The 21,716-nt window shown below is 41.0% G+C and overlaps 2 protein-coding genes across 7 annotated transcripts in view; one reads left to right on the forward strand and one right to left on the reverse strand.

Annotated features, from left to right (window-relative positions):
- Positions 1-21,716, reverse strand: part of cux2b (cut-like homeobox 2b) — a 150,142-nt gene that overhangs the window by 21,488 nt on the left and 106,938 nt on the right. For 2 of the 4 annotated variants that reach the window (XM_028033994.1, XM_028033997.1), the window contains exons 4-6: positions 14,788-14,866; positions 1,673-1,810; positions 1,334-1,508 (exon numbers count right to left, since the gene is read on the reverse strand). In XM_028033994.1, coding sequence (XP_027889795.1) covers positions 1,334-1,508; positions 1,673-1,810; positions 14,788-14,866 — 392 coding nt within the window. The remainder of the gene's footprint in view (positions 1-1,333; positions 1,509-1,672; positions 1,811-14,787; positions 14,867-21,716) is intronic. The other 2 variants (XM_028033996.1, XM_028033995.1) reach the window with 2 other exon arrangements.
- LOC114154678 (zinc finger MYM-type protein 1-like) lies at positions 16,112-20,325 on the forward strand. Of its 3 annotated transcripts, XM_028033999.1 has the most exons (5): positions 16,128-16,164; positions 16,247-16,356; positions 16,569-16,644; positions 17,383-17,490; positions 17,620-20,325. In XM_028033999.1, the coding sequence occupies exons 2-5, from the start codon at positions 16,352-16,354 to the stop codon at positions 19,744-19,746; spliced, it is 2,316 nt and encodes a 771-aa protein (XP_027889800.1). In that variant the 5' UTR covers positions 16,128-16,164; positions 16,247-16,351; the 3' UTR covers positions 19,747-20,325. The 3 variants fall into 3 exon arrangements, with proteins under 3 accessions (XP_027889799.1, XP_027889801.1, XP_027889800.1); XM_028033998.1 differs by having other exon boundaries at positions 16,112-16,356; XM_028034000.1 differs by lacking the exon at positions 16,569-16,644 and having other exon boundaries at positions 16,112-16,356.

Below are 21,716 nucleotides of genomic sequence, written 5' to 3' on the forward strand. Positions count from 1 at the left end.
TACAGCAATATTCAGGTGACATTATGACTTCAGTCTCGTGTTATTTTGACTTTATTGTCATATGAATTTTTGCTTGTGTCATTGCAACTTTATTCTGGTATTATGATTTTAATCTCGTATTATTTAGACTTTATTGTAATATGACTTAATTCTCGTACCATTAGTACTTTTTTCTTGTATTATTATGAGAATAATATAATATAGTCATATTATTTTCTAATAATATGACTTTGTTTGCATATTATAACTTTTCTCATATTATTACAACTTTATTCTTATAACATTATGACTTTATTCTAGTATTATTACAATTTTTCTCCTGTATTATTACAACTTTTTTCTGGTAATACAACTTTATTCATGTATTTAAATTTTATTGTGATATGACTTTATTCCCTTCTCACTATAGCTTTTATCTCGTATTGTTACAACTTAATGAACTTTTTGATAACTAGGAACAGTAGGAATTTATGTGTGATTGAATTGAAATTACTTTTTTGTAAAGTGCCTTGAGACAAAATTTATTGTGACATTATATAAATTGACAGAAAAAATTGTAAGTATATCCATGTGCACGCCTAAATCTAATTGAGAAACTGTGTAAAGAGAAATTTTGCAAAGACTGGGTAACAGTTCTCCAGATGAATAAAGCTAGAGAAAAACAAGAAAAGATTTCCACCTCTAATTGCAGCAAAAAAAACCACAAAAAAAATCTTCAAAGCATTGACTAAGATATACTGGATACACATGCACACCACACTTTTCAGATATTTTTCAGGCAAGTACTATGTGTCTTACAGGCACATAGTACAACTTCATAGTAAAATCAGGTTTTAGTTGTTGCAAAAATGCAATATATATCAAATATGATTCAAATGAAATTTGACTTCCTTAATAACACCTTGAAAATGGGCCTCTGTCTCTTTAAGAAGCTCCTGTTCTTTATGAAACTCCCCCTTCGGGAAGTTGTCACAACATGGCTCCTCTATTAACCCTTTAACAAAGTTTTACCAGCGTTTCACCGAAAGTAGCTCTTAATGAGTTCAGCAGATGTGAAGTTCCAGCAGATGTTTGCTAATTGCTGCTGGCTAGTCTCAAGGAGCTTGCAGCTCCTTGGACTAAGTTACTAAGCTTGGTCCACCCAGGTGTTTTTCACAGCTAAATGGTTGCCACAGAACATTAAAGTATTTCTCAAACGTATGAAAGAATCAAACCAACACTCCTGGTACGTTTTTGATGAGGGAATAACATGCAAATCTCAAAAAAGTGTATATTGTTAAATTAGTGGATATAAATACTTTTGAAAAGAACGGATTTTGCTTGTGACTCTCACCGTCGGTCGTCCGTTTGGTCCTGGTGGTTCTGCTGTGGGGACCCCGGGGCCTCGGGGGCCGGCGTGCTGTTCGGGGTCATCAGTGAGGCCGGAGAGCTGGATTCTGAGGCCTCCTCTGGCGCAGCCGGAGCCGCTGAGCCGTCCTCTGTGGGCTCTGGAGACGTACAGAGAGCTACTTTTTGAAAAAATAAAGAAAAAAAAAAGGAAGAACATCTTCAAAAGCCCTTTCCTATTTTCAAACGTTTCCAGATTTTCCGGCAGAACCTCAGAGCCGCAGCTTCTCTCTGCAGACGTGTTGTGTAGGGATTGTGGCTTCATGGGGGATGATTGTGGACTGACCTGTCTTTTCAAGGCACTCCAGGTGTTTCCTCCAGTGCCTGATCTCGCGCACCAGGGCCTCGCTGTCTGGGGCCGAACTCTGAAGCTGCTGCAGCCTTTCCTCCAGGGACTGGGAGGCCTCCAGCAAAGGAGCCGGATCTGTGGCAGAAAAAGAAGAAGAAAAGAAAACAAATCACTGCAAAAAGAACTACTGAGGCTCACATAATAGACATACAATGTTGCTTTTCAAAAAAAAAAAAAAGCTAAATAGCTGTTTTAAGGCATGCGCTGCCTGTAAAGCACATTACAGAGTTTTTTTGCCTCACAGTTCCGACTATTCCACAGAGACTTGTTTCCAAAAGAGTGACTCTTGGAGTTTTCCTCACTCAGTTTGCCTTTGAAAATCTCACAGGCTGGACCCTAATGACGCGAGTGCCGCTCAGACCCACGTGAGCGCAAAAAAAAAAAAAAAAAAAGAAGCAGGAAAAAAAAAAAGATCAAATCTAATGAGCTTTCCGGCGCACCGATGAATGGCAAAGTTGACGAAAACATTACAATAAATATGTGACGGGGAGGGGGGCTTAAGTGCCAAATATACACCTAGGTAAAGTGTGGAAAGAAAAAAAAAAGTATGCTCCTGAAAAGGGGGTTAAAAAAGAGAAAGAGAGAGAGAGAGAGAGAGAGAGAGATTCTTTAGCACAACAGAGAAGCTGTTTTGCAATGCATGTGCAGCAGCACGGGGCCCATGGGGCCAACTAGGAGGCTGTTTCTCAGCTAACAAGTCTCCTCTGTATCATTTGATCATTTAAATTATTATGCCAGGAATTCTCAGGAGGCAGCTCGGCACTCCACATCACAGGGCTGTTTTTAATCTTCCCCTTCCCCTTTCTTCCCCTCCCGAAAAGTTCAACAGCTCAGAGAGAGAGAGAGCTGCTCCTGTTGTGTACCTGCCTGCCGAACACCAAAGGAGGTGACTTCTAGTGCCAAAGCACAGAGAGGGAAGCTCAGGGGAGCTCCTTGACAAGAAGGGAGGTGTGTGTGTGTGTGTGTGTGTGTGTGGTGGGGGGGTAGAGCCACACGCACAGGCAGACGTGCACCCAAACACACACACAGCTACACACACCGCAGCCCTTCAAAACTCTAAAAGAGGAGGAAAAAAAAGAAGAAAAAAAAATCGCTGCTTTGCTGCACAAACTTTTTTCTGCCACCGCTTTCATCCGGCTCATCTTAAAGACTTCTGTGCGGAACCCAATTGGATCCCGTTCCTTCGGTGCGGGCACCGACTGAAGTGACTTTTTTCATAAGAAGTTGGGAGCCACAAACGTTTAAACTTCGCCAGATGCCACAGAGAGAATGCAAAAACTCTGCGTCTGGCTGGCCTAAAAAAAAAAAAATAAATAAAGAACCAGATCCTCAGCGGCGGTGCAATTGTGTTGAAATCCCGGCCGCGCGTTGCACCGCGCCACATCTGCCTTTTCATCAGACGATACAATTTGGACCATTTAATTGATGATTTTTTTTTTTTTCCTTTTGTTTTTTTGCTTCCCAGGACCGTTTACAGTCAAACATCGTCTGCATTCATTGTTACAGCAACCGCGAAGCTATTGCGTCAGTCACAGGGGACGTCACTATTAAGAGCACAGAACCTTCCAAGACAAACAGGATGACTTAAAGCGTGGCTATATCATCGACCCCTCTGTCACAGAAATCACTTTATCAGCCGCTTTTCCCCCACTTATATCCTTTCAACTTTTAATGATCAAAGGACAGAGATTACGGTAAGGGATCTCTCACGCATTGGACAAGCCGGGATTATCAATCAGTGGCGAAGGAAGGCAGAGGGAAGTAAAGTCTAATTTAAAATGAAGGGATATAACTTAAGTCTGTATACAAAAATGAAACCCCCCCATCAAAGCGGAGCAGCGGGGAGGCTCTCCAAGGGCCCGGGATCTACAGTTGGTGAGAGAGCGCCCAGAAAGGCTGCCTCTAACGCCGGAGAACCGCATCTGCTAATTGATGGAGACGATAAGAAGCTGCTATTGGGAAAGCGCCGGCGGTAAACCCACCAAGAATAATCAGAGAAAGAAAGCTGCTCATCTTCCTGTCCACTGCTAATTATTACCAACATACAGAAGTGATGATTACGTTTAATCTGGTGTTTAAGAGTCATTCTCACACTGAAAACTTTTCAAAAATCCAACATTAAATTTAAGCACATCTGTTTGTTTCTGTTTGTTTATTTGTTTTTATTGATTTTTCAATTGCAACACCAAAAAAAAAAAAAAACACTGGATCTTATACCAAGTATTCTTGGTCTAGATTTTAGTGGAAATATCCTAATACACTTGAAGTGAGAGGAAACTAACTGAGAAGTAACTTCTTAGCAAGATGCAGGACTTCTTTTTAAGTCAATAATTCCTTAATTTTGAAGAAAACGTACTAGTTTCACTGGCAGTATTATGTAAAATCGACTTTTTTAAGCTTTACATCCTGTTATTCTCTGAGTGTTGCCTTGATTATTTCATGCATGTTTGAGAAATAGTTTAATTTTCATGGCAACCATTCAGCTGTGTAAAACACCTGGGTGAACCTAGCCCCGCCTTCGAGGCACAGTTCCTCCTCAGAGCTGCAGCTTTCAAGTTTCTGAGCTTCTGCCTCACAGAGCATCTCTCTCCTGAGACTCACTCACTCAGCTCCTTCAGACTAGCCAGCAGCAATTACCAACCACCTGCTGGAATTGAGCATCTACTGAACTCATTATAGGGGCTACTTCCCAGTAAAAGAGTTGTAAAAACGTTGTTGAAGGGTTAATAAGGTGGAATTTCAGAAAGAGCAGGAGTTTTTAAAGAAACAGATCCCCAATTTCAGGGTGTTAAATTATAAAGTCAAAGTTCTTTTTAAGTCATATTTGATATATACATCTTATTGTTAACAACTGAAGGTGATATAATTACTTGACACTGCTATAAAATGGCACTATGAGGCTAGAAAACACATAATATTGTCCTGTTACAGGCAATAAATCACATGATATGTAATGTGTTATTTTTGTTGGTTTCTAAGGGACTCAGCTCCGATTTAAAACTGGTTGTTTGCAACATGTACAGCTGACTGACTGCTCTCTGTTTCTCTACCTGACCTTTCATAATGACATTATCACAAGAACTGGATCTTAGAAATGATTTTGTTTTGTTTTTTTATCAAGAAAGCACTAAATGCAAAGCAGCGCTATTATAAGAGCTACATTTTAAAATGTAGTAAAGATCTCTAAAATTTCTATCCCATAAGTTTCAATCAGATCATAATCTCAAAGGGTCAGAATGTATTAACAAGTAGATTTTTAAAAGTTTTGCTTCAATTGTTTTCTTATTTAAATCATATAGTAACTAACAGAAAACCCCCGTCAGTATTGACAGTGGTCAGTGCTGACCACTGTCAGAAAAGTGAATAGCCTCTGTGACCTTTAGCAGTTTTCTCTCCATCTCAAGTTTTTTTACTTCCATTTGTTTTATCTAGATTATAAATTAATTAAAGGAAGAAGAATCGAAAGCCAAAAATTAAAATCATCTCCACTTTCTTCCCTTTAGTTTCTCTTCCTGAGCTAGTAATACCTCAGCCCTCTTACTCCGGGCAGCAGAACATTATGGTTTATCATTTTCTTCCCTTCTTTAACTGCATCTTGTAAAGCCAGATGGAGTCGTTTAACACTTCTTTATTATCTGGAGTCAGATACACAGGAACTTTCCCCTCTCTTTGTCTCCTTCTTCTATCATGACTAGAAGAGCGTTAAAGAGAAAAGACGAGAAGCAAACAAATATTTTCAGACTAAGGACATATTTTCTGCTTGTTAAAAGAAAAATAACATCTTCAGTCTCAGTTACAGTCAGGCCAACCTTCCTGAGTTCAGTACAGAGTCATGAAGACCAATAACCAAAGCAGCCAGGTCAGGGAAAAAGTTGTGGAAAATTTAAAGCACAAGTACACCCCACACTCTCCAGATTACCTGCAAAAAATAAAAAATAATTTAAAAAAAGTTTTTCTTTCAATTTCATCTATCAATAAATAAAGTTTATTTGTGTAGCACGTTCTAGCAACAAGACAGTCCAAAGTGCTTTACATCATAAAAATACGAAAATACAAAGTCGTAGAAAACACAGTCACTCTTTTACAACCCAGGTGTTGGTCTATTGCTTAAAAACAAGCTTGCTGAAAAGTTACTTCTAAGTTAATTTGCTCTTTTTTCAAGTGCACTAAGATATTTGCACTAGAAACTAGACAAAAAATACTTGGTAAAATTATGAATTTTTGCAGTGTATGTCACTTTCAATTGTTATAAAATTCTATGTATGGTTCAAACTTGACTTTAAAGAAATTCAACTTAGAAATTTGATAACATGCTCTTACAGATACTCCGCCTTCTGCAGATCACCACAGCAACGCTCGTCCACGATGCCGTTTACGTCTGGTTTTACGAGTATTGGACTGAGAGATAGTTTGTGTAATGAGGTCAGCAGACTTGTAGATCCACCAGGTGTTTGCTAATTGCTGCTGGCTAGTCTGAAGGAGCTGAATGAGAGAGTCACAGGGGAAGCTTGGCTTGGAGACTGCAACTCCGGGGGAGAAACGTTGTGCCACTAGGTGATGCTTTGTGAGATCAAGTGTTTAGTGTCCCTAGTGGTTGCCATGGGAGATTCGAGGATTCCTCAAACATGCATAAAAGAATCACAGCAATACTCCAGGTGTGTTTCTAATGAGGGAATAACAGTATAACATGGTAAAAGGTGCAAAAAAGTTGATTTCACATAATACGCCCCCTTTCAAACACCAATAAACTCCACTGAAATCTGTAGTTGTAACGTGGCAAAATGCAGTCAATTTAAGTTGTCCTTTGAAAGTTATTTCATAAGCTCAGTAGGAAAACCGATTTTTATCCTGATTAAATTTTTTATTTTACTGTCCACTGCTGTGTTTGGCGCAAAACAAAATCAAAAGCGATGGCCGTCTAGAAGGTCTGAAGACACTCTACAGATGAGAACGTGTTTCAGCTCCGGAGTAATTAAAGCAAAATCAGGGCAAAGCAAACTCCGCACAAACAAGAATAACGTAATAAAACCCTAAATATCAAACAAGCTGCAAAAAACAGTTTGCAGAATTTTTTGTTTTGTTTTGTGCATGTGTGTGTGTGTGTGCGTGTGGTTTTGGCTGGATTGATACAGAGTTTCATCACTTTGGCTGAGCAGTAATGAGGTTACCACCCTGCAGCTGCCTGCTTGTGGTCACCATCGTATTGCACATCTGAAAGCAGGATCAGAAGCCGGACGGCTGAGCATGCTGTGGGTGGCTCCGCCGAGGGGAAACGGAGAGGAGGGGGCGCAGGTTTAGGTGGGCGAGCGAGTGGACGGGCGTAGAGCGAGCCAAGACAAGCAGGTGTGTCAGGGCGGTCCGTCTTGGCCCTGTCAGCGATACACCATCATTAGGCGGTGTGGGCGCAGTAGGGTGCACCATTATGTCTCCCTGGGCTCTGTGTAATTATGCTCTGACATAATTAACCCAGCAAGCCCATTAGCCAAGCATTGGCTGGCTGGAGAGAGAGGGAGAGAGAGGAAGGGGGAAAAAAAAGCTATAATTATTTGTTGTGCGCATGTTAATGAGGCCAGCTGTGTTCCCATCATACAACACGAACAAATTAATTTACAAGGCTGTGCTCCAAGGTTTTTTTCTTTTCATTCAAAACAGACTTTTTTTTCTTCTTCCTCTCTCTCTCTCTGCGAGTGGACTTCAAGGTCCACAAACACACGCCGCCGCTGCTGCTGCAACAAACAGCAACACTGTCGTAATGTTGTTGTCAAGGACCAAAACTGGGTTGACGGAGCACTTTCACCTTCACACACAATGTAGAGACATATACCATGTGAAAAAAATAAAATAAAATAAAATCCCCCCTCTTATCTTCAGCCTGTCAAGGAACAATTTTGATGAAAAGAAACACAAACTGCTCGCAACAAATACAGAAATCTCGTCTGTTTGTGGCGTATTTTAAACCATCAGGCATTTGATACTCAAGACGGCAGAGCGAACACTTCTTCTTCCCTTGATGTGGCAGAAGGAAGGAGGAAATACTCAAATATAAAGATGCGTGGAATGAGAAGAAAAAGAGGGTTGGGGGTAGGGGAGGTGCGACTGTGGGAAGCGTTCGGCGCGAAACAAAGCCGAGAAAGAGAAAACTTTTTAACCTGCGCATTTCTTCTTTTTTTTTTTTGTTATTATTATCGCTGCTCTGCGTGTTTCTTTGACAGACTGAAGGACGAAGACGGAGTGACATCAATGTCGAGGCATTTTAAAGCCCGGAACAAAGAGGAGGGTGTCAAGGAAACAAAGAGAGGAGCGTACGCGGCGTTTAAAATTAACACAAGACGCCGTGACATCCGAACCAAACTGAACTGGAATACATGAAGTAAAACAAAAAGAAAAAAAAAAAAGAGAAACTTTATATTCTGACTTATCAAATCCAAATTCCAATGAATTAACAGTAATAAATACTACTCTCTTTTCATTTCTGCATCCCATCAGCTCTTATCAGCACACATTCCTACACACACACACAGATGCTGCCTTTGGAGAGCACACACTCTCTCCTGGTCCCTCTAGGGTCTCCAACTCCACAGGGACGAGTTGGAGAGGCCTGGCTCTTTTATGAACATAATGCATTATTAAGCACCTCAAACATCTCCTGGGCCTTTGTTTATTACTGCTCTTATTAATCACTTATGCATAATCTCGTCCCGCCCAGAGAGCTTTCATTTTCCGTCAGCTTTTATATGGCCTTATTTTCCAACAGACTCGCACAAAGCACTTCTCCACTCGCCTCCCGATCCTAGGTACTTAGCCGCACAATTACAATAAAACCGGCTGGCCGTGCCTCGCAGGCCTCGCTTTCTGGTGCTGGCGCTTGTCTGCGGGGTGGGCTGAGGAAGGACGACTCTTCTTTATGCTTCTGAAAGACAGCCAATCGCTGAGTTCAGTGCCTACTATTTAGAGTGTAGCACAGGGCAGCATCTGTTGTGAACCAGTAACAACGCTTTATCGCAGGGTTCTGACCCTTCTTCCAAAATTACACACGTTTCCTCAAACTTCTACATCTTTCTGGCAGGGTTTCCATTTATGTTTTATGAATTTCAAGGCAAGACTATAATGCTGAAGTTGTCTTCTGATTCGAAGCAGTAAACACAGACGGGTCAAGTCAGGATTGGGTCATCGTACACAGATTTCTCACATTGGGATCTATGATGTCTTGTAAAGAGACTATCGATGTTTTCACACCTGAGAGTCTTGTAGACTCAGTTTGATTGGGGACCAAAGTTTTAACACTCGTTCCATTTCCAGCTGGTGTGGTTTGCTTCACTGTGTCAAACAAACCAAACCCTATGAAAGACCTGTTCCCCTGCCAGCCTGTGGTGGCGCTGCACCAAGAACCGCTGAAGGAAACAACACGAAAACCTCTGAAGAAGACATGAGCACAACTTCCACCTTCACGAAATGCAAACAAAAATTGAGTAGCGTCAGATTTTAACACTTGTAGGATTTCTCTTTTGTCTTTAGCAAAAAACAACGAGCCATTTCTCCGTCCAACATGCCCTGCATTATAGTCCGTTCCTGCTTTTGGAGAGGTTTCTGGTCCGTTTGGCGTTCACATATGCTTTCGAACCTCACCACAGACAGAGTTTTGTAGGTGGGCCAGAGTTTAGCTTTTTGGTTGATTGTCCAGTCACACTTCCGCCAACAAACCAGACTTTCTAGGCAAACAAAGGATTGCTTATAACTCTTTTTCTATGAAGTTTGTTGATTGAGGCAGACTATGATTGAAGTGGGTTTAGTCCGCTTGATTAAAGCAGGCTATACCATTGCTTACTATTAACACCAGACACAGTTTAAGTTTCCCAGGTCCAGTTTAACACCTTGACCTAATAAGGAGTGCAATTTTGTGCCACACCCTCTAGTTAAATACTAATTGTTGGTGTGTTGTTGCTTTTATTGTGACTTTCTGTCAAATTAATGGCCCATTGCATACAGATCTGAAGCTGACTCTCCAAAATAAAATGCTACATTTATTGTAATCTTAAAAGCCTGGGCATCAGTCTCTTAAACTGGATTGTTTAGAAATCCCCTCAAGCCTATTTTATTCCTATTATTTTTGAGTTTTCCAATTACACTTTTTCCTTCCACTCAACTATCCATTTAAAGCCCATTAAACAGCCAGCTTCTTTAGACTTAGACTTAGACTGACTTTATTATCATTTTGCATGCACAGGGTGTATATAGAACGAAATTTCGTTGCATACGGTTCAGGACAATGTTTTGAGGTTCCAATGTTGTGAGGTTACTCCAGAATAAAATTAAATACAGTATAAAATATGATATAAATATGAATATAAAATATAAAGTGCAGGAATGACAGTAAAATAGAAGTTATTTAGCTCTGTACATGTGCAAGGTATGAAGTGGAGACCAGTTTTTGAGTGCAGTCCAGTTAAGAGTTCAGCAGTCTGATGGCAAGTAGGAAAAAGCTGTTTCGGAACCAGGTGGACCTGCACCGGATGCTGCGGAACCTCTTTCCAGAGGGCAGCAGGGAGAACAGTCCATGGTGGGGGTGTGAGGGGTCACTGACTTTGTATGGTGGATTTCAGTGACAACTGTTATCACTGCACAAAATTACCACAGCATTTCTGAATTAAAAGTTGTTTTTTAATCGGCCTTATGTAATATTCCAACTTTCTGATAAACTCAATGAATCCTTGAAATATTTCAGTCTATTTGCAGTGAATCTAAATAACAAGACTTGGAATTTTTAACAGACTCTGAAAAAACAAACAAACTTCAATTCAACTTAAAACTTCGTTCAACCTAATTTATTAAGTTGAACTTATATGATGTCTGTTAACAAAAAACATTAACTTCTACCCGCAGTACCAACGGTCACCACTAGCAAGCACTCTTGCCCTAGCATTTCCACCAACAAACACACGCACACACACACGCCGACATGCGCATCCACTTCAGACATGCCGTAGGCCCTGAAAACACACGTGCGTGCGCGCGCACACACGCACACACTTTAAGAAGGGTGTATTTAGATCAGAATCTTCACAAAGTCTCCGTGAGCTTTCCGCTCAGATAAAAGGAGACGTGTTCTAAAAGGAGAGGGGGAGCAGGGCGGATCCTGGGGGATGAGTGTGTATACTGTGAGGAGGCGAGGAAGAGCAAACACCTGGAGTGTCAGTCTCAGGGCTACGCCCCTGGCGACAGGGCCTCGCCGCTCTCACAGAGGTGGCAACAAACGCAGGCGTTCAAACGGCGTACGCATGCACACACACACACACACGCCTACACCCCTACGCTCCAGGAGAGACGAGCCGAACGAGAAGGAGGAGGAGGAGAGGTTCGGTGCATCTCCGGGACGCGGGCAGATGCTGCCACTGTTTTCCAGCGTTCAGTGATCAGGATATGTTTATGCGCGCTGATCAAAACCGTGCGGAGGTGATATAAACATTGTTAGGGAAGAGCTGTTAACAGGCCCTCTTTTCAAGCGTCAGACTGGGTGGGAGTTACAGCACGCAGCATGGGGAAGTGTCACAGGCAAATCAAAATATAGCACGCTAATGAAACACTCCGGTGGATTGACGTGTTGCTTAGGGGCCCGGAGAAATGAGATTTAACAAAAAATAAAAGTAATGGTAATAAAAAAAAAGAGACTTCAATCACTCAGATCAAAAGTTTCTCGCTCAGAGTTGACTGTCGCATTCTAGTTGTATGCAGGTACTAACAAAGCATTAACATGTCATGACTAACGCTCACGTGTGCGACGGCTTTGTTACCCGTTTCCAACGGTAACGGCGTGGCAAAGTGGATAACCGGTGCGTGACCAGATTAGAGAGGGGGGTTTATTGTCATTGTTATAGTTTATCATTTATCGTGATACATTTCTTATGATAAGAATTTTGATTCATTGTCAAGATCAATTTCAATTAATGAATTGATAGCTTTAATATTTTTATCAATTGTTTGTTCAATTAGAGTATCACTGCATGTCAGTAAATGTGAAAATACAACTAAATGCAGTTACTGTGAGCAGCTTCTTGTTTGTGACTGGTGACAAAAGAAGTGCATTACAAATTCGTGTGCTTCTCGCGAGCAGTATTTCTGTTTGTGGGGCCAAGAAAAGAAATAAACTGATCTTATTGTCCCTTTTATTGTTATCACAATAATTCCACAAAGTCTTGTGATAAAATTTTCAGTCCAGATGTCCGTCTAGACCAGATGTTAACAGCATCCAGATACAACAGGTCACATATTGAGTATCTCCCCCACACCCCTCCTTCTGCATTCATTAACTTTGCTGTTGGCCTCCTCTGATTGGACCACCCCAAGCCTTTCTGGGCACAAACACACACACACGCGCGCGCGCACACACACACACACGTGAGGAAGAAGCACTTTCAAATGAAATAATAGGAGGGGAAAAACGCCACGCCATGAATAGTAATAACTGCATTAAGATTAACGAGCATGGCGTGTAAAGAATAATTGCATCTGTCAAAAGATTAAAAATACATGAGCTGTGGCGTCTGTTGGAAGGGGGAACGGCGGGAATGCTTGCTTGTTGTGTTTGAGGGGGCTAGAGAGAAATGAAGCGGGGCCACGGCCAAATGAGTGTCCTCCCGTGTACCTGGAGTCATCCATTCTGACGAGAGGTGGGTAGGAGAGGGAGGGGGTGGGGAGTTGGCGGGGCAGGAGGACTGGGGGTGCAGGGGGGGGGGTGACCTTGGACACCAGCAGCAAGCTGTACAGTGACAAACAGGGGCAGAATACAGTGAGTCCTTACAGATGATGCATACAGAGCAAACCCCCAACATGCTGAGGGCAACACCAAATCTTTCATGTTGAAGGCATATATACTTTTATATTGCATCAATTGAAAAGAAAGTTCTACTTATTTTTCAGGTTCAGACTGAAAGTTTTTTTAAAAGAATGATTTTATTTGTAAGTGTGTATATTTTTCCTGATAACACAAACAAATACAGTGAGCAGAAAGTTAAAAGGGGTTTTGCCTCCTGTAGGTACACATCTAGCACATTGATTGACTGATTGATTGATTGATTGATTGATTGATTGAATCCAACTTCTTCAACACCAAAGATTTGAAATAGGTTGCCAGGTGACAACTGTTGGTTTGATCTTTCAAAAACTGAAAGAAATAGGGCAGAAATAGTGCTGCACCACTGTCATGTGCAGTAGTGCAGCACATGACCCATGTACGGCCTTAGTCCTCGACATGGTCGTCACAGGTTAGACTCTAACCGTTAGAGTCTCGGTACGTTGATCTTTGCCGCATGTCTTGTCCGTCTCTCACAACCCAACTTCTAACTTCCTATCAATTCTCAAGGCCACTAGAACCAAGGAAATCTATCTGGAGCTCCAAGTGAGATGGAGTGAGACTGATTATCGTGGTCAACGACCTGAAGGAAGCGAGAACCACAGTTACCAAGACCGAAATTGGTAACACAGACGCAGTGATAAATTCTCAGTTGAGGACAATCCTCAGAGTTCAAGTCCAGTTCCTTTCTTTCGTTCAGATACTTCTCAACAAATTAGAACGTGTGTTCCGATGAGGCTAGCAGGTCCAATTAAACGGATTAAAAATACCTTTTGGAAATAATCTTCAGGCAGGTCTTAAACATACTTTTCATTAAGTCTGCGTTCAAATGATCTTTGTGTTGCTCCTTCACATAAAATGCCAAACACTTAAGTGGCACAGTGGCAAACAGAGAAGTTCAGTCTGCAGAGATTTTTACAAGACACTGCATGTTTATAATATACTAATATATTTGTGGCATGAAAAAAGCAGGACCCGTACCGTTACAAATATAATGTCAAATGAAGATCAGCGAGTGGCTTCGCAGGACTACCAGATGGAACAGGGTATGTGATATTCTGCAATCTTCAAGTCAAGTGAATGGTTACAAAAAGAACATAGTTTATATTTCAAGAAAAAAGGGAAAAAAATATTTTGCTTTGTAAAACAAAGTGTTTGTGTTACGTGGGATGGCAGCAGCCTCTGCTACCTGACAAAGGTCTCTTTTAAAATCGTGTACCATTAAAATGCTCTGGAATTAAGGTCACCATGTAAAAAAAGGCACAGGTTATATTAATCAAACTGAATACGTCTTCAAAGAAAGGCATTTCTTATCAAGGAAATAACTCCATTCAAAGACGGCTTGTGTTTGTGTGTGCGCCTGAGCGCGAGGGTTAGCGAGTGTGGGTGGTTGGTGGCGCAATATCAAGCAGGGGACTTCAAGGAAAAATGGAGACCTTTAAAAGTCAGTTGCCGTCGTCGCTTTTTCTCTGACGCTGGCTTTTATCTCGTATTCATTGAATCTGTAAACAGCATTCTCTACTCCTGCCACAAGTGCTTCTCTGATCTAGACTGAGATTGGGCTGCGTACTGCTGCCGTCTCCTGCAACAGAGAGCAATACGCTACATGCTCCCTGGCACTGGAGGAAAAAAAAAAAACTGAATAAACACAGACTTGTGCCTTTCCTTTACTCCAATTTTCCGCCTTTTGCACCTCTTTCCCTTACCCTCCCCCCCTTTGGCCTCATCAGGTTCAACACAAACCTAGACTTCAGTTGGGATTTTAATTGGTCCTCCACAATCAACAGCCGAGCTCCTTAAGAACGTGTTTGCTCCTCAGTCGGGCTACACTCGAGGACCAGCGCTGGGTTTTGAAGTGGCATCACGCAGAGTTTTGGAAACCACTCTGAGAGCATAGACTTTGAAAAATAGATAAGAGCCACAGGATATAGGGTTTTCTGTATTTTACATCCATGTGCTGCCGCACCACATCCACCGTATTCACGGTGAGGGAAAAATTACTTTCTGGTTTTTTTCGTGTGTGTGTGGTGGTTTGTACGAACGAAGCGAGTGAACCGGTCCACCCGCAGACGTGACAATTGACGGGGAATTGATCTTTTAAAAGATTGATCTTCAAAGGCAGAATGGTAATTCTACACGTAATGCTGGCGAGTGTGCTGGTGTTGTTTGTGAAGATGCACTTCTCTGGTCTTAGTGGGAGACTCACCTGGGGCCTCAATAAGCTGTTTGTAGATTCCCAGGAACGCAGACTCTGCCTCCTTACTGCGCTTGTTCAGAGCGACCACCTGCAGGGAAGAAGATGCCATTAAGGTAAACATGGAGTTGCATAACCTAGGAACAGAGTACACGAATGGCCAGGTGAAGCAAAGATTATCTGACTTAAAGTTTAAGGTAAAACATCATTGATGACAATCATGATGTAGTTTAGAAGTATTGGAACTACAGCTTATATATTTTAACTTCAGTTGTTAAAAAATGGGATTTTTATATCAAATATGACTTTAAAAAACAATTTACTTTGGAATGTAACGCCTTGAAATTGGGCCTCTGTCTCTTTAAGAAACGCCGCCTTTAGGAAGTCATCACAACATGGCTCCTGTTCTCACCAATGTTACACTGAGAAGTAGTAGCTCTTATAATGAGCTCAGCCGATACGTAGTCCCACCAGGTGTTTGCTAACTGCTGCTGGCTAGTCTGAAGGAGCTGAGTGGGGGAGGGATGCTCTGTGAGGCGGAAGCTCTGAAGCTTGGAAATTACGGCTCTGAAGCGCAGCAGGACCTTGAAGGTGGAGGTAGGTCCACCCAGGTGTTTTACACAGATGAATGGTTGCCACGGGAGACTAGAGGATTTCTCAAACATGCATGAAAGAATCAAAGCAACACTACAGGTTTGTCTTTGATGAGGCAATAACATTATTACAAAAAAGTCAATTTTACATAATGCTGCACCTTTAAAACAGTGTTTAGAGTAATAGAAAAACCTTCTACCATAAAATATGACTGTAATACTTAATATAATAAAATTATTTCCAAGCAAACGTTGTTAACATGATTATAATTTTCTGCGGCTCTACACCTAAAGCTGCTATGTATGATTATTGGTTAGAACATTTGTTATGCTTGTATCACCTGCTGAGCTTTACTCCAACCGGTCAGAATATTATAATATGAATTAAAGGCAAACTGACAGATTTGTGATCATATTTGAGTTAAAAAGTCTATGTTTTACAACAATATGATACTAATAACACACAGTGCTACTTTCTGAGACATAAAATACAATAAAACTTTTCCCTCATTTAAAGCCCAATCAAAATTTGAAATGCTGCTCCACAATCAAAACTTTATGTGTTGTAGCCGACGTGTCATCACATCTTGAGATTTTTCATTTAGTTATCTTTTAAAAGTTTAATAAGTTTTATTCCTATAAATTAGTTTTCCTCAGGAGAAAAATGTATTCAAGCAATTATGAATATCAAAAGGACCACACAATGTTTTAAAAGCTGAATTTAAGTAACCTACCATCAGCGGCGTAGGAAGCGGGGGGGACGGGGGGGACATGTCCCCCCCAATATTGAAGCCAGGTGGATATGTCCCCCCCAAAAAATTGTACCGCAAAATATTGGATTTTGACATTTTTTTAACTAGCGTGCTTTTATTTTGAAGGCGCAGCATCGCGTTACGTCACGGTACTCCCCCTCCCCTCTCTGAACTGCTGAGTGAGCACTTAGAAGGGAGGGAAACAGCGACACAGAAGTCAGAAACTTGCGAATGAGGTAAAATGGTCTGTCGGGAATGCTGCTATGAATATTGCTTATTTATAACGTCTTGTTGTCAGTTCACTTTCATATATAGGAACTGAATCTTTTTGGTTTAATCATCTTAGTCTTGAGATGATCACTCATCCAATATTTAACTGCTAACTTTCTCTAGACGTTTGCTACGCTAGCCAAAATGTCTTTTTTTTTATATATATATCTCATTTCAGTACAATGCCACCACCAACTAAAAGGCTGAAACAGCAGCAGGACTTACTCAGCTTTTTTAAAAAGAGTAACGTCAGTGTGAGTAACAGTCACACAACACAAGGGCAACACCTGTGTTGCCCTTGTGTTGAAATTAGCCCGGTCTGGGCGTGCGTTTTACGAGGATTTTTTATTTTTTGCGTGGTTTTGCTTCGCCGAAATGGACAGATATTATACCTGCCGCGCTCCTGATCGTTAGTTAAAACCACAGGGAGAGTTAATTTTAATTCTTAGCAGCGGCTAACCAACAAATTAACTTCTGCACCTTTATTTCCTCAAATAAACTGCTGGCTCCTCTTTTTAGACTATAAATAGATTAACACAACATTGACAACTCTGTAGTTTTCTCTGTTCTGTACTGCAAACTGGAATTAAAGGCGCCATTTCTACCAAAGGTCTGGACAGACTGGCGACCTGTCTAGGGTGTACCCCACACCAGAACCTCCCGACCCCACTAAGGGACAAGGGTGTACAGAAAATGGAAGGATAGATGGATTTCTACCAAAGGTTTAGAATGCGTTTTTGAACCAGATGCTTCAAAGCGCCCTGTCCATAATTCTTCAACACACTGTCAGCTCCCTGTCAGAAAGACTTTAGTTCAGAGTCCATAAGATAATACTCTGAAAGGATTTTAATGGATTTATTTTATTTGCCTCTGCGATTAACTCTGCGCGTAAAGTCTGTAATGTGACAAATAAAATGTTTTGTTTGATTTAAAATTGGCCATGTTAGGCTCAAGAGCTGTACCTCATTTCTGAAACCATCTCATATGTTTAGGAGCAACAATGCAGGGACAGCACAAAGGAGACAGGAAAAGGAGAGGATAGTGCAACCGGGCTAGAGGCAGGAAGTCAGAGTGAGGGAGAGACAGGAGTGGAGCAACAGGTAAGATAGAGTAACTCATACGAGTAGATACTTCATGAGAGTCCACAAAAAAAGTTGAAAATTTTAATCTTTTGCTTGTAGTAAGTGTAGTTCAGGGGCATTGAGTGACATTGTAACTTTTCCTTCTAGGGAGTTCAGACTAGGGACACACAGCTGAGAGACTCTGAAGTCAGTGGACAGAGAACAGAGCCAAATCAGCCACATCCAAAATTCATAGACCCTCAAGCTCTAGCCAACAGAACTTTACATTTCCAAGGAAAGTGGTACAAGGAATTTCCCTGGCTACATTATGATGCAGTGAAAAATGGCATTTTGTGTTTTTATTGCATGGCAATTTACCAGGACAAACTCACACCATTTGGTGCAAAATCCGAACCCGCCTTTATCACTTCTGGATTTAAAAATTGGAAAAAAGCATGCGAAAAATTTAAAGCACATGAAAATAGTCACACACATCGTCATGCTGTTTCTGTGACTGCACAAGAAAGTCATCCTATAAATGCCCAATTATCCAGTGCTTTGGCAACTCAGCAAGGTGACAATAGGCACTGTCTGGAGAAAATTGTGAGCTCCATAAAATATTTGGTACGGCAGGGACAAGCTTTGAGAGGGCATGACGATGATGACAGCAATTTGTATCAATTGTTAAAAAATCTGGCAGAAGATGATGCCCTTTTGGCTAAGTGGTTGCTGAGGTCTCAGAAAGAATACCTAAGTCCACAGATACAGAATGAAATCTTGTGTTCTATGAGCAATAGTATTGTCAGTGAAATAGCAGATACAATCAGAAACCTACCAATTTTTGAGTTTGCAATTATTATGGATGGAACACAGGACATTTCTGGGAAAGAACAAGAAAGCATTTGTCTGCGATACATTGACAGTGACATGAAGCCCCATGAAGAGTTTATTGGCTTGTACTCAGTTTCTGAAACAACAGGAAAAAGCCTTGCTGCTGTTGTTAAAGATGTGCTGCTCAGATTAAACTTACCAATGCATGGTTTACGAGGTCAAACTTATGATGGAGCAGCCAATATGTCTGGGAAGCATGCAGGTGCACAGGCACTGATAAAGCAAGAGCAGCCACTAGCATTTTTTGTTCATTGTGGAGCACACTGCACTAATTTAATTGCACAGAAAGCTTGCTTAGCCTCAGTTCTGATCAGAGACGCATTGGATTGGGTGAACCAGCTTGGAGTTCTTTTCTCTCAGTCAGGGAAGTTTAAGGCAATCCATGCAGCAACAGCACATACAGAGAATCCATCGTGCACTGCAATAAAACCCCTCTGCCCCACAAGATGGGCAGTACGGAGCAAAGCAATCAGAGATGTTTTGTCACAGTATGGGTCAGTGCTGGCTAGCTTGCAGGAGATGGCTTCTGGTGCCTCAAACACAGCATCCACTGCTAATGGACTGCTGGGGCAGTTTAGGAAAGGTAAAACAGTTTTGGGTCTCATCCTTGCCTCACCTGTGATTGATGAGCTTGAATGCCTGAGCATCTCTTTCCAGAAGAGAACTCAAACCATTGCTGGAATGAGGACTGCTGTGAAAGTTGTTCAGACTTCACTTAAGGCTAAAAGAAATCAAGAAAGTTTCAACACTCTGTTTGAAAAGGCGATGGCTGAGGTTCAGTCTTTGGGTGTTAAACCCATCACAGTTACACAGAGAAGGCCACCCCCAAAACGCTTCACTGAAGGAGCTAAGACACATCAACCTGAATGTGCCAATGACCACTACAGAGGTGAATTCTTTAAAGTATTGGATGTTGTAGATGCACAGCTCACTGGGCTATTTAACCAGGATGACTTGCTGACTTTGCAAAAGTTGGAAGAGACACTTCTCAGTGGAACGATTGATGCTGCAGTCATTGGGAAATACCCAGAGTTGAATAGAGAGTTACTTTCAGTGCAACTTCCTATGTTTAGACTGAACTACTCATTTAGCAACAGCGCAGAAGCTGCAGGGATCATTGGTGGACTGCCTGGAGAGGTCCGTAGACTTTTTGGGCAAGTGGAAACTCTGGTTAGGTTGCTTTTGGTGGTCTCCGTTTCATCCTCTGAGGCAGAGAGAAGTTTCAGTGCGCTTCGTAGACTCAAAACGTGGCTCCGGTCTACAATGACTCAAAACAGGCTTAATCATGTTGCTGTCTGTCATGTACATAAAGATAAACTTGATTTACTGGACAAGAAGTCAGTTTGCAAGCAATTTGTGGCTGCAAATGAAAGGCGGAAAAAACATTTTGGCTCTTTTGCCTAAGCCAGTGTTTGCCATCCTTTTATGTTTCCGGCACATTTTTGGCGAATTATAAATGCATGGCTGTAAAGTGCAATTGTTCAGAAGCACAGAGGTGTTGATCTCTACCTAGGGTTATGTGGCCTATAATCTCTGTGCTAACTGCTTTTCCAACAGTTAAAGCACACTGTAGTCAGTGAGTTAAAAAGCTTGTCTATTAAATGTGTATTTATTGTTGGTAAATATTTCTTCATTTTTGATTTGGTTTAATTAGTCATACAGTTCGACAAACTGAATAAGCATATTTTGATTGATTTTCTTTTCTTCTTTTACTTAATGTTAAAAGTGTGAATAATTTGTTCACTACATTGTCTGTGAGGGCTCTTTCATCTCAGAATTTTGTTTAATCAAAGATTCATTTTTGACCATTATTGCAAGTTTGACAAAATAAAACATATCAAACTTTGCACTTGTGTGGCCTACTGAATTGTTTTTAATCCAACTGAAATATTTGATTTTCTAGTGTGTATGCGGACACTAAATATGCCAAGGGCTGAAGCCCTTGAAAGACATCTCCCTTTGCTTAATAAAAGACTCCAGTCATTTTGTTTGGTGATATGCTCACATCTTAAGAACAAATGCATTATGTAAATTTTAAATGCATTATTTTTGCAAGACACAATTTATAAAGGAATAAAGTAAAAGATTAAATAGCCTTTTTTTTAAGTAGCGTACTTAAGATATATTTCTGTTGAATATTTACGAATCTCAGATTTCCGACATGTGTCCCCCCCAATTGTAAACTTATTCCTACGCCCCTGCCTACCATATCTAAGTGGGTCTGGCCTGCACTCTGAAAGCTGCACGCCACATTCAGGATGTAATTATCTCTAGATGATACCAAACTTCTGCTTCAAGATCTTTTCCACTTGGTCACTTTGAAACTCAAGTGTAGGAATTTGAGCAGCAACAGTAGTAAAATCAAAATAAAGAGAGGTGCGCTCATCCTTTCCTGTTTTCACTTCAGTTACACCATAATAAAAACTTTACAAGTGTTGCCAAAACTCTACATTCACCTAACTCACCAATTAAAGCTGCAAAACCTTTTCTAATCTACAGCATGAAGGATCTACAGCGGTGGTTTTTCTTGCCATTTGCTCAGACTTTCCTTCGTTTTTGTGTTCTGTTTCATCACCACGACGTTCCCATTAGGCCTGTTCACAAAAACACGTTTTACTGGTCGATAAATCGTCCCAGAAGTTATTGCGATCAACGATAATATTGTTGTTTGGAGACAATTTTAAAATAATATAATGGTAATGGCATAATAATGCAAGAACATATTATCAGAGATCAACAAACTTTAAATTCTATTGATAATTTAACACTGGAACTGGAGGACATTTTAAATATCCAAAATAAACAAACAAAGAAAACCAGAAACAACAAATAAAACGAATTACAACGTCTCTGAAAACAAAACTGTGATTCAGAAAAAAAAGAAAAAGAAATGGACAGTTGAGACCAAAACACCAAATTTGCGACTTTTATCATGCAGTTTTTGGTAGAAAGAGAGAAATGATAAATCATCCAACCATCCATCCATTTTCTGTTCACCCTTGTCCCTAATGGGGTCGGGAGGGTTGCTGGTGCCCATCTCCAGCTACGTTCCGGGCGAGAGGCGGGGTACACCCTGGACAGGTCGCCAGTCTGTCGCAGGGCATGATAAATCATGCAAATAGAAATTATTGAGCTGGTTTTAATTTATCAAGCGATTTATTGCTTATTGCGATGCACTGTTTCATCTTGATGTCAAGAAACGTCAGACTGCAAGGCACTTGAAAGGTAAGATCCTACAAACGCTGCACCCAACATACTGTAGATATTGTACACATTGATTTTGCTCAGATTTTGTTAATCAATATACTGTGCAGCCCTACTAAAAAAACGTACAAAATATTATCGGCTGCTGCCAAAGGAAAGATCTACAGTAG

This window comes from Xiphophorus couchianus, chromosome 12, assembly GCF_001444195.1.
Source record: "Xiphophorus couchianus chromosome 12, X_couchianus-1.0, whole genome shotgun sequence".
Taxonomy (NCBI): domain Eukaryota; kingdom Metazoa; phylum Chordata; class Actinopteri; order Cyprinodontiformes; family Poeciliidae; genus Xiphophorus; species Xiphophorus couchianus.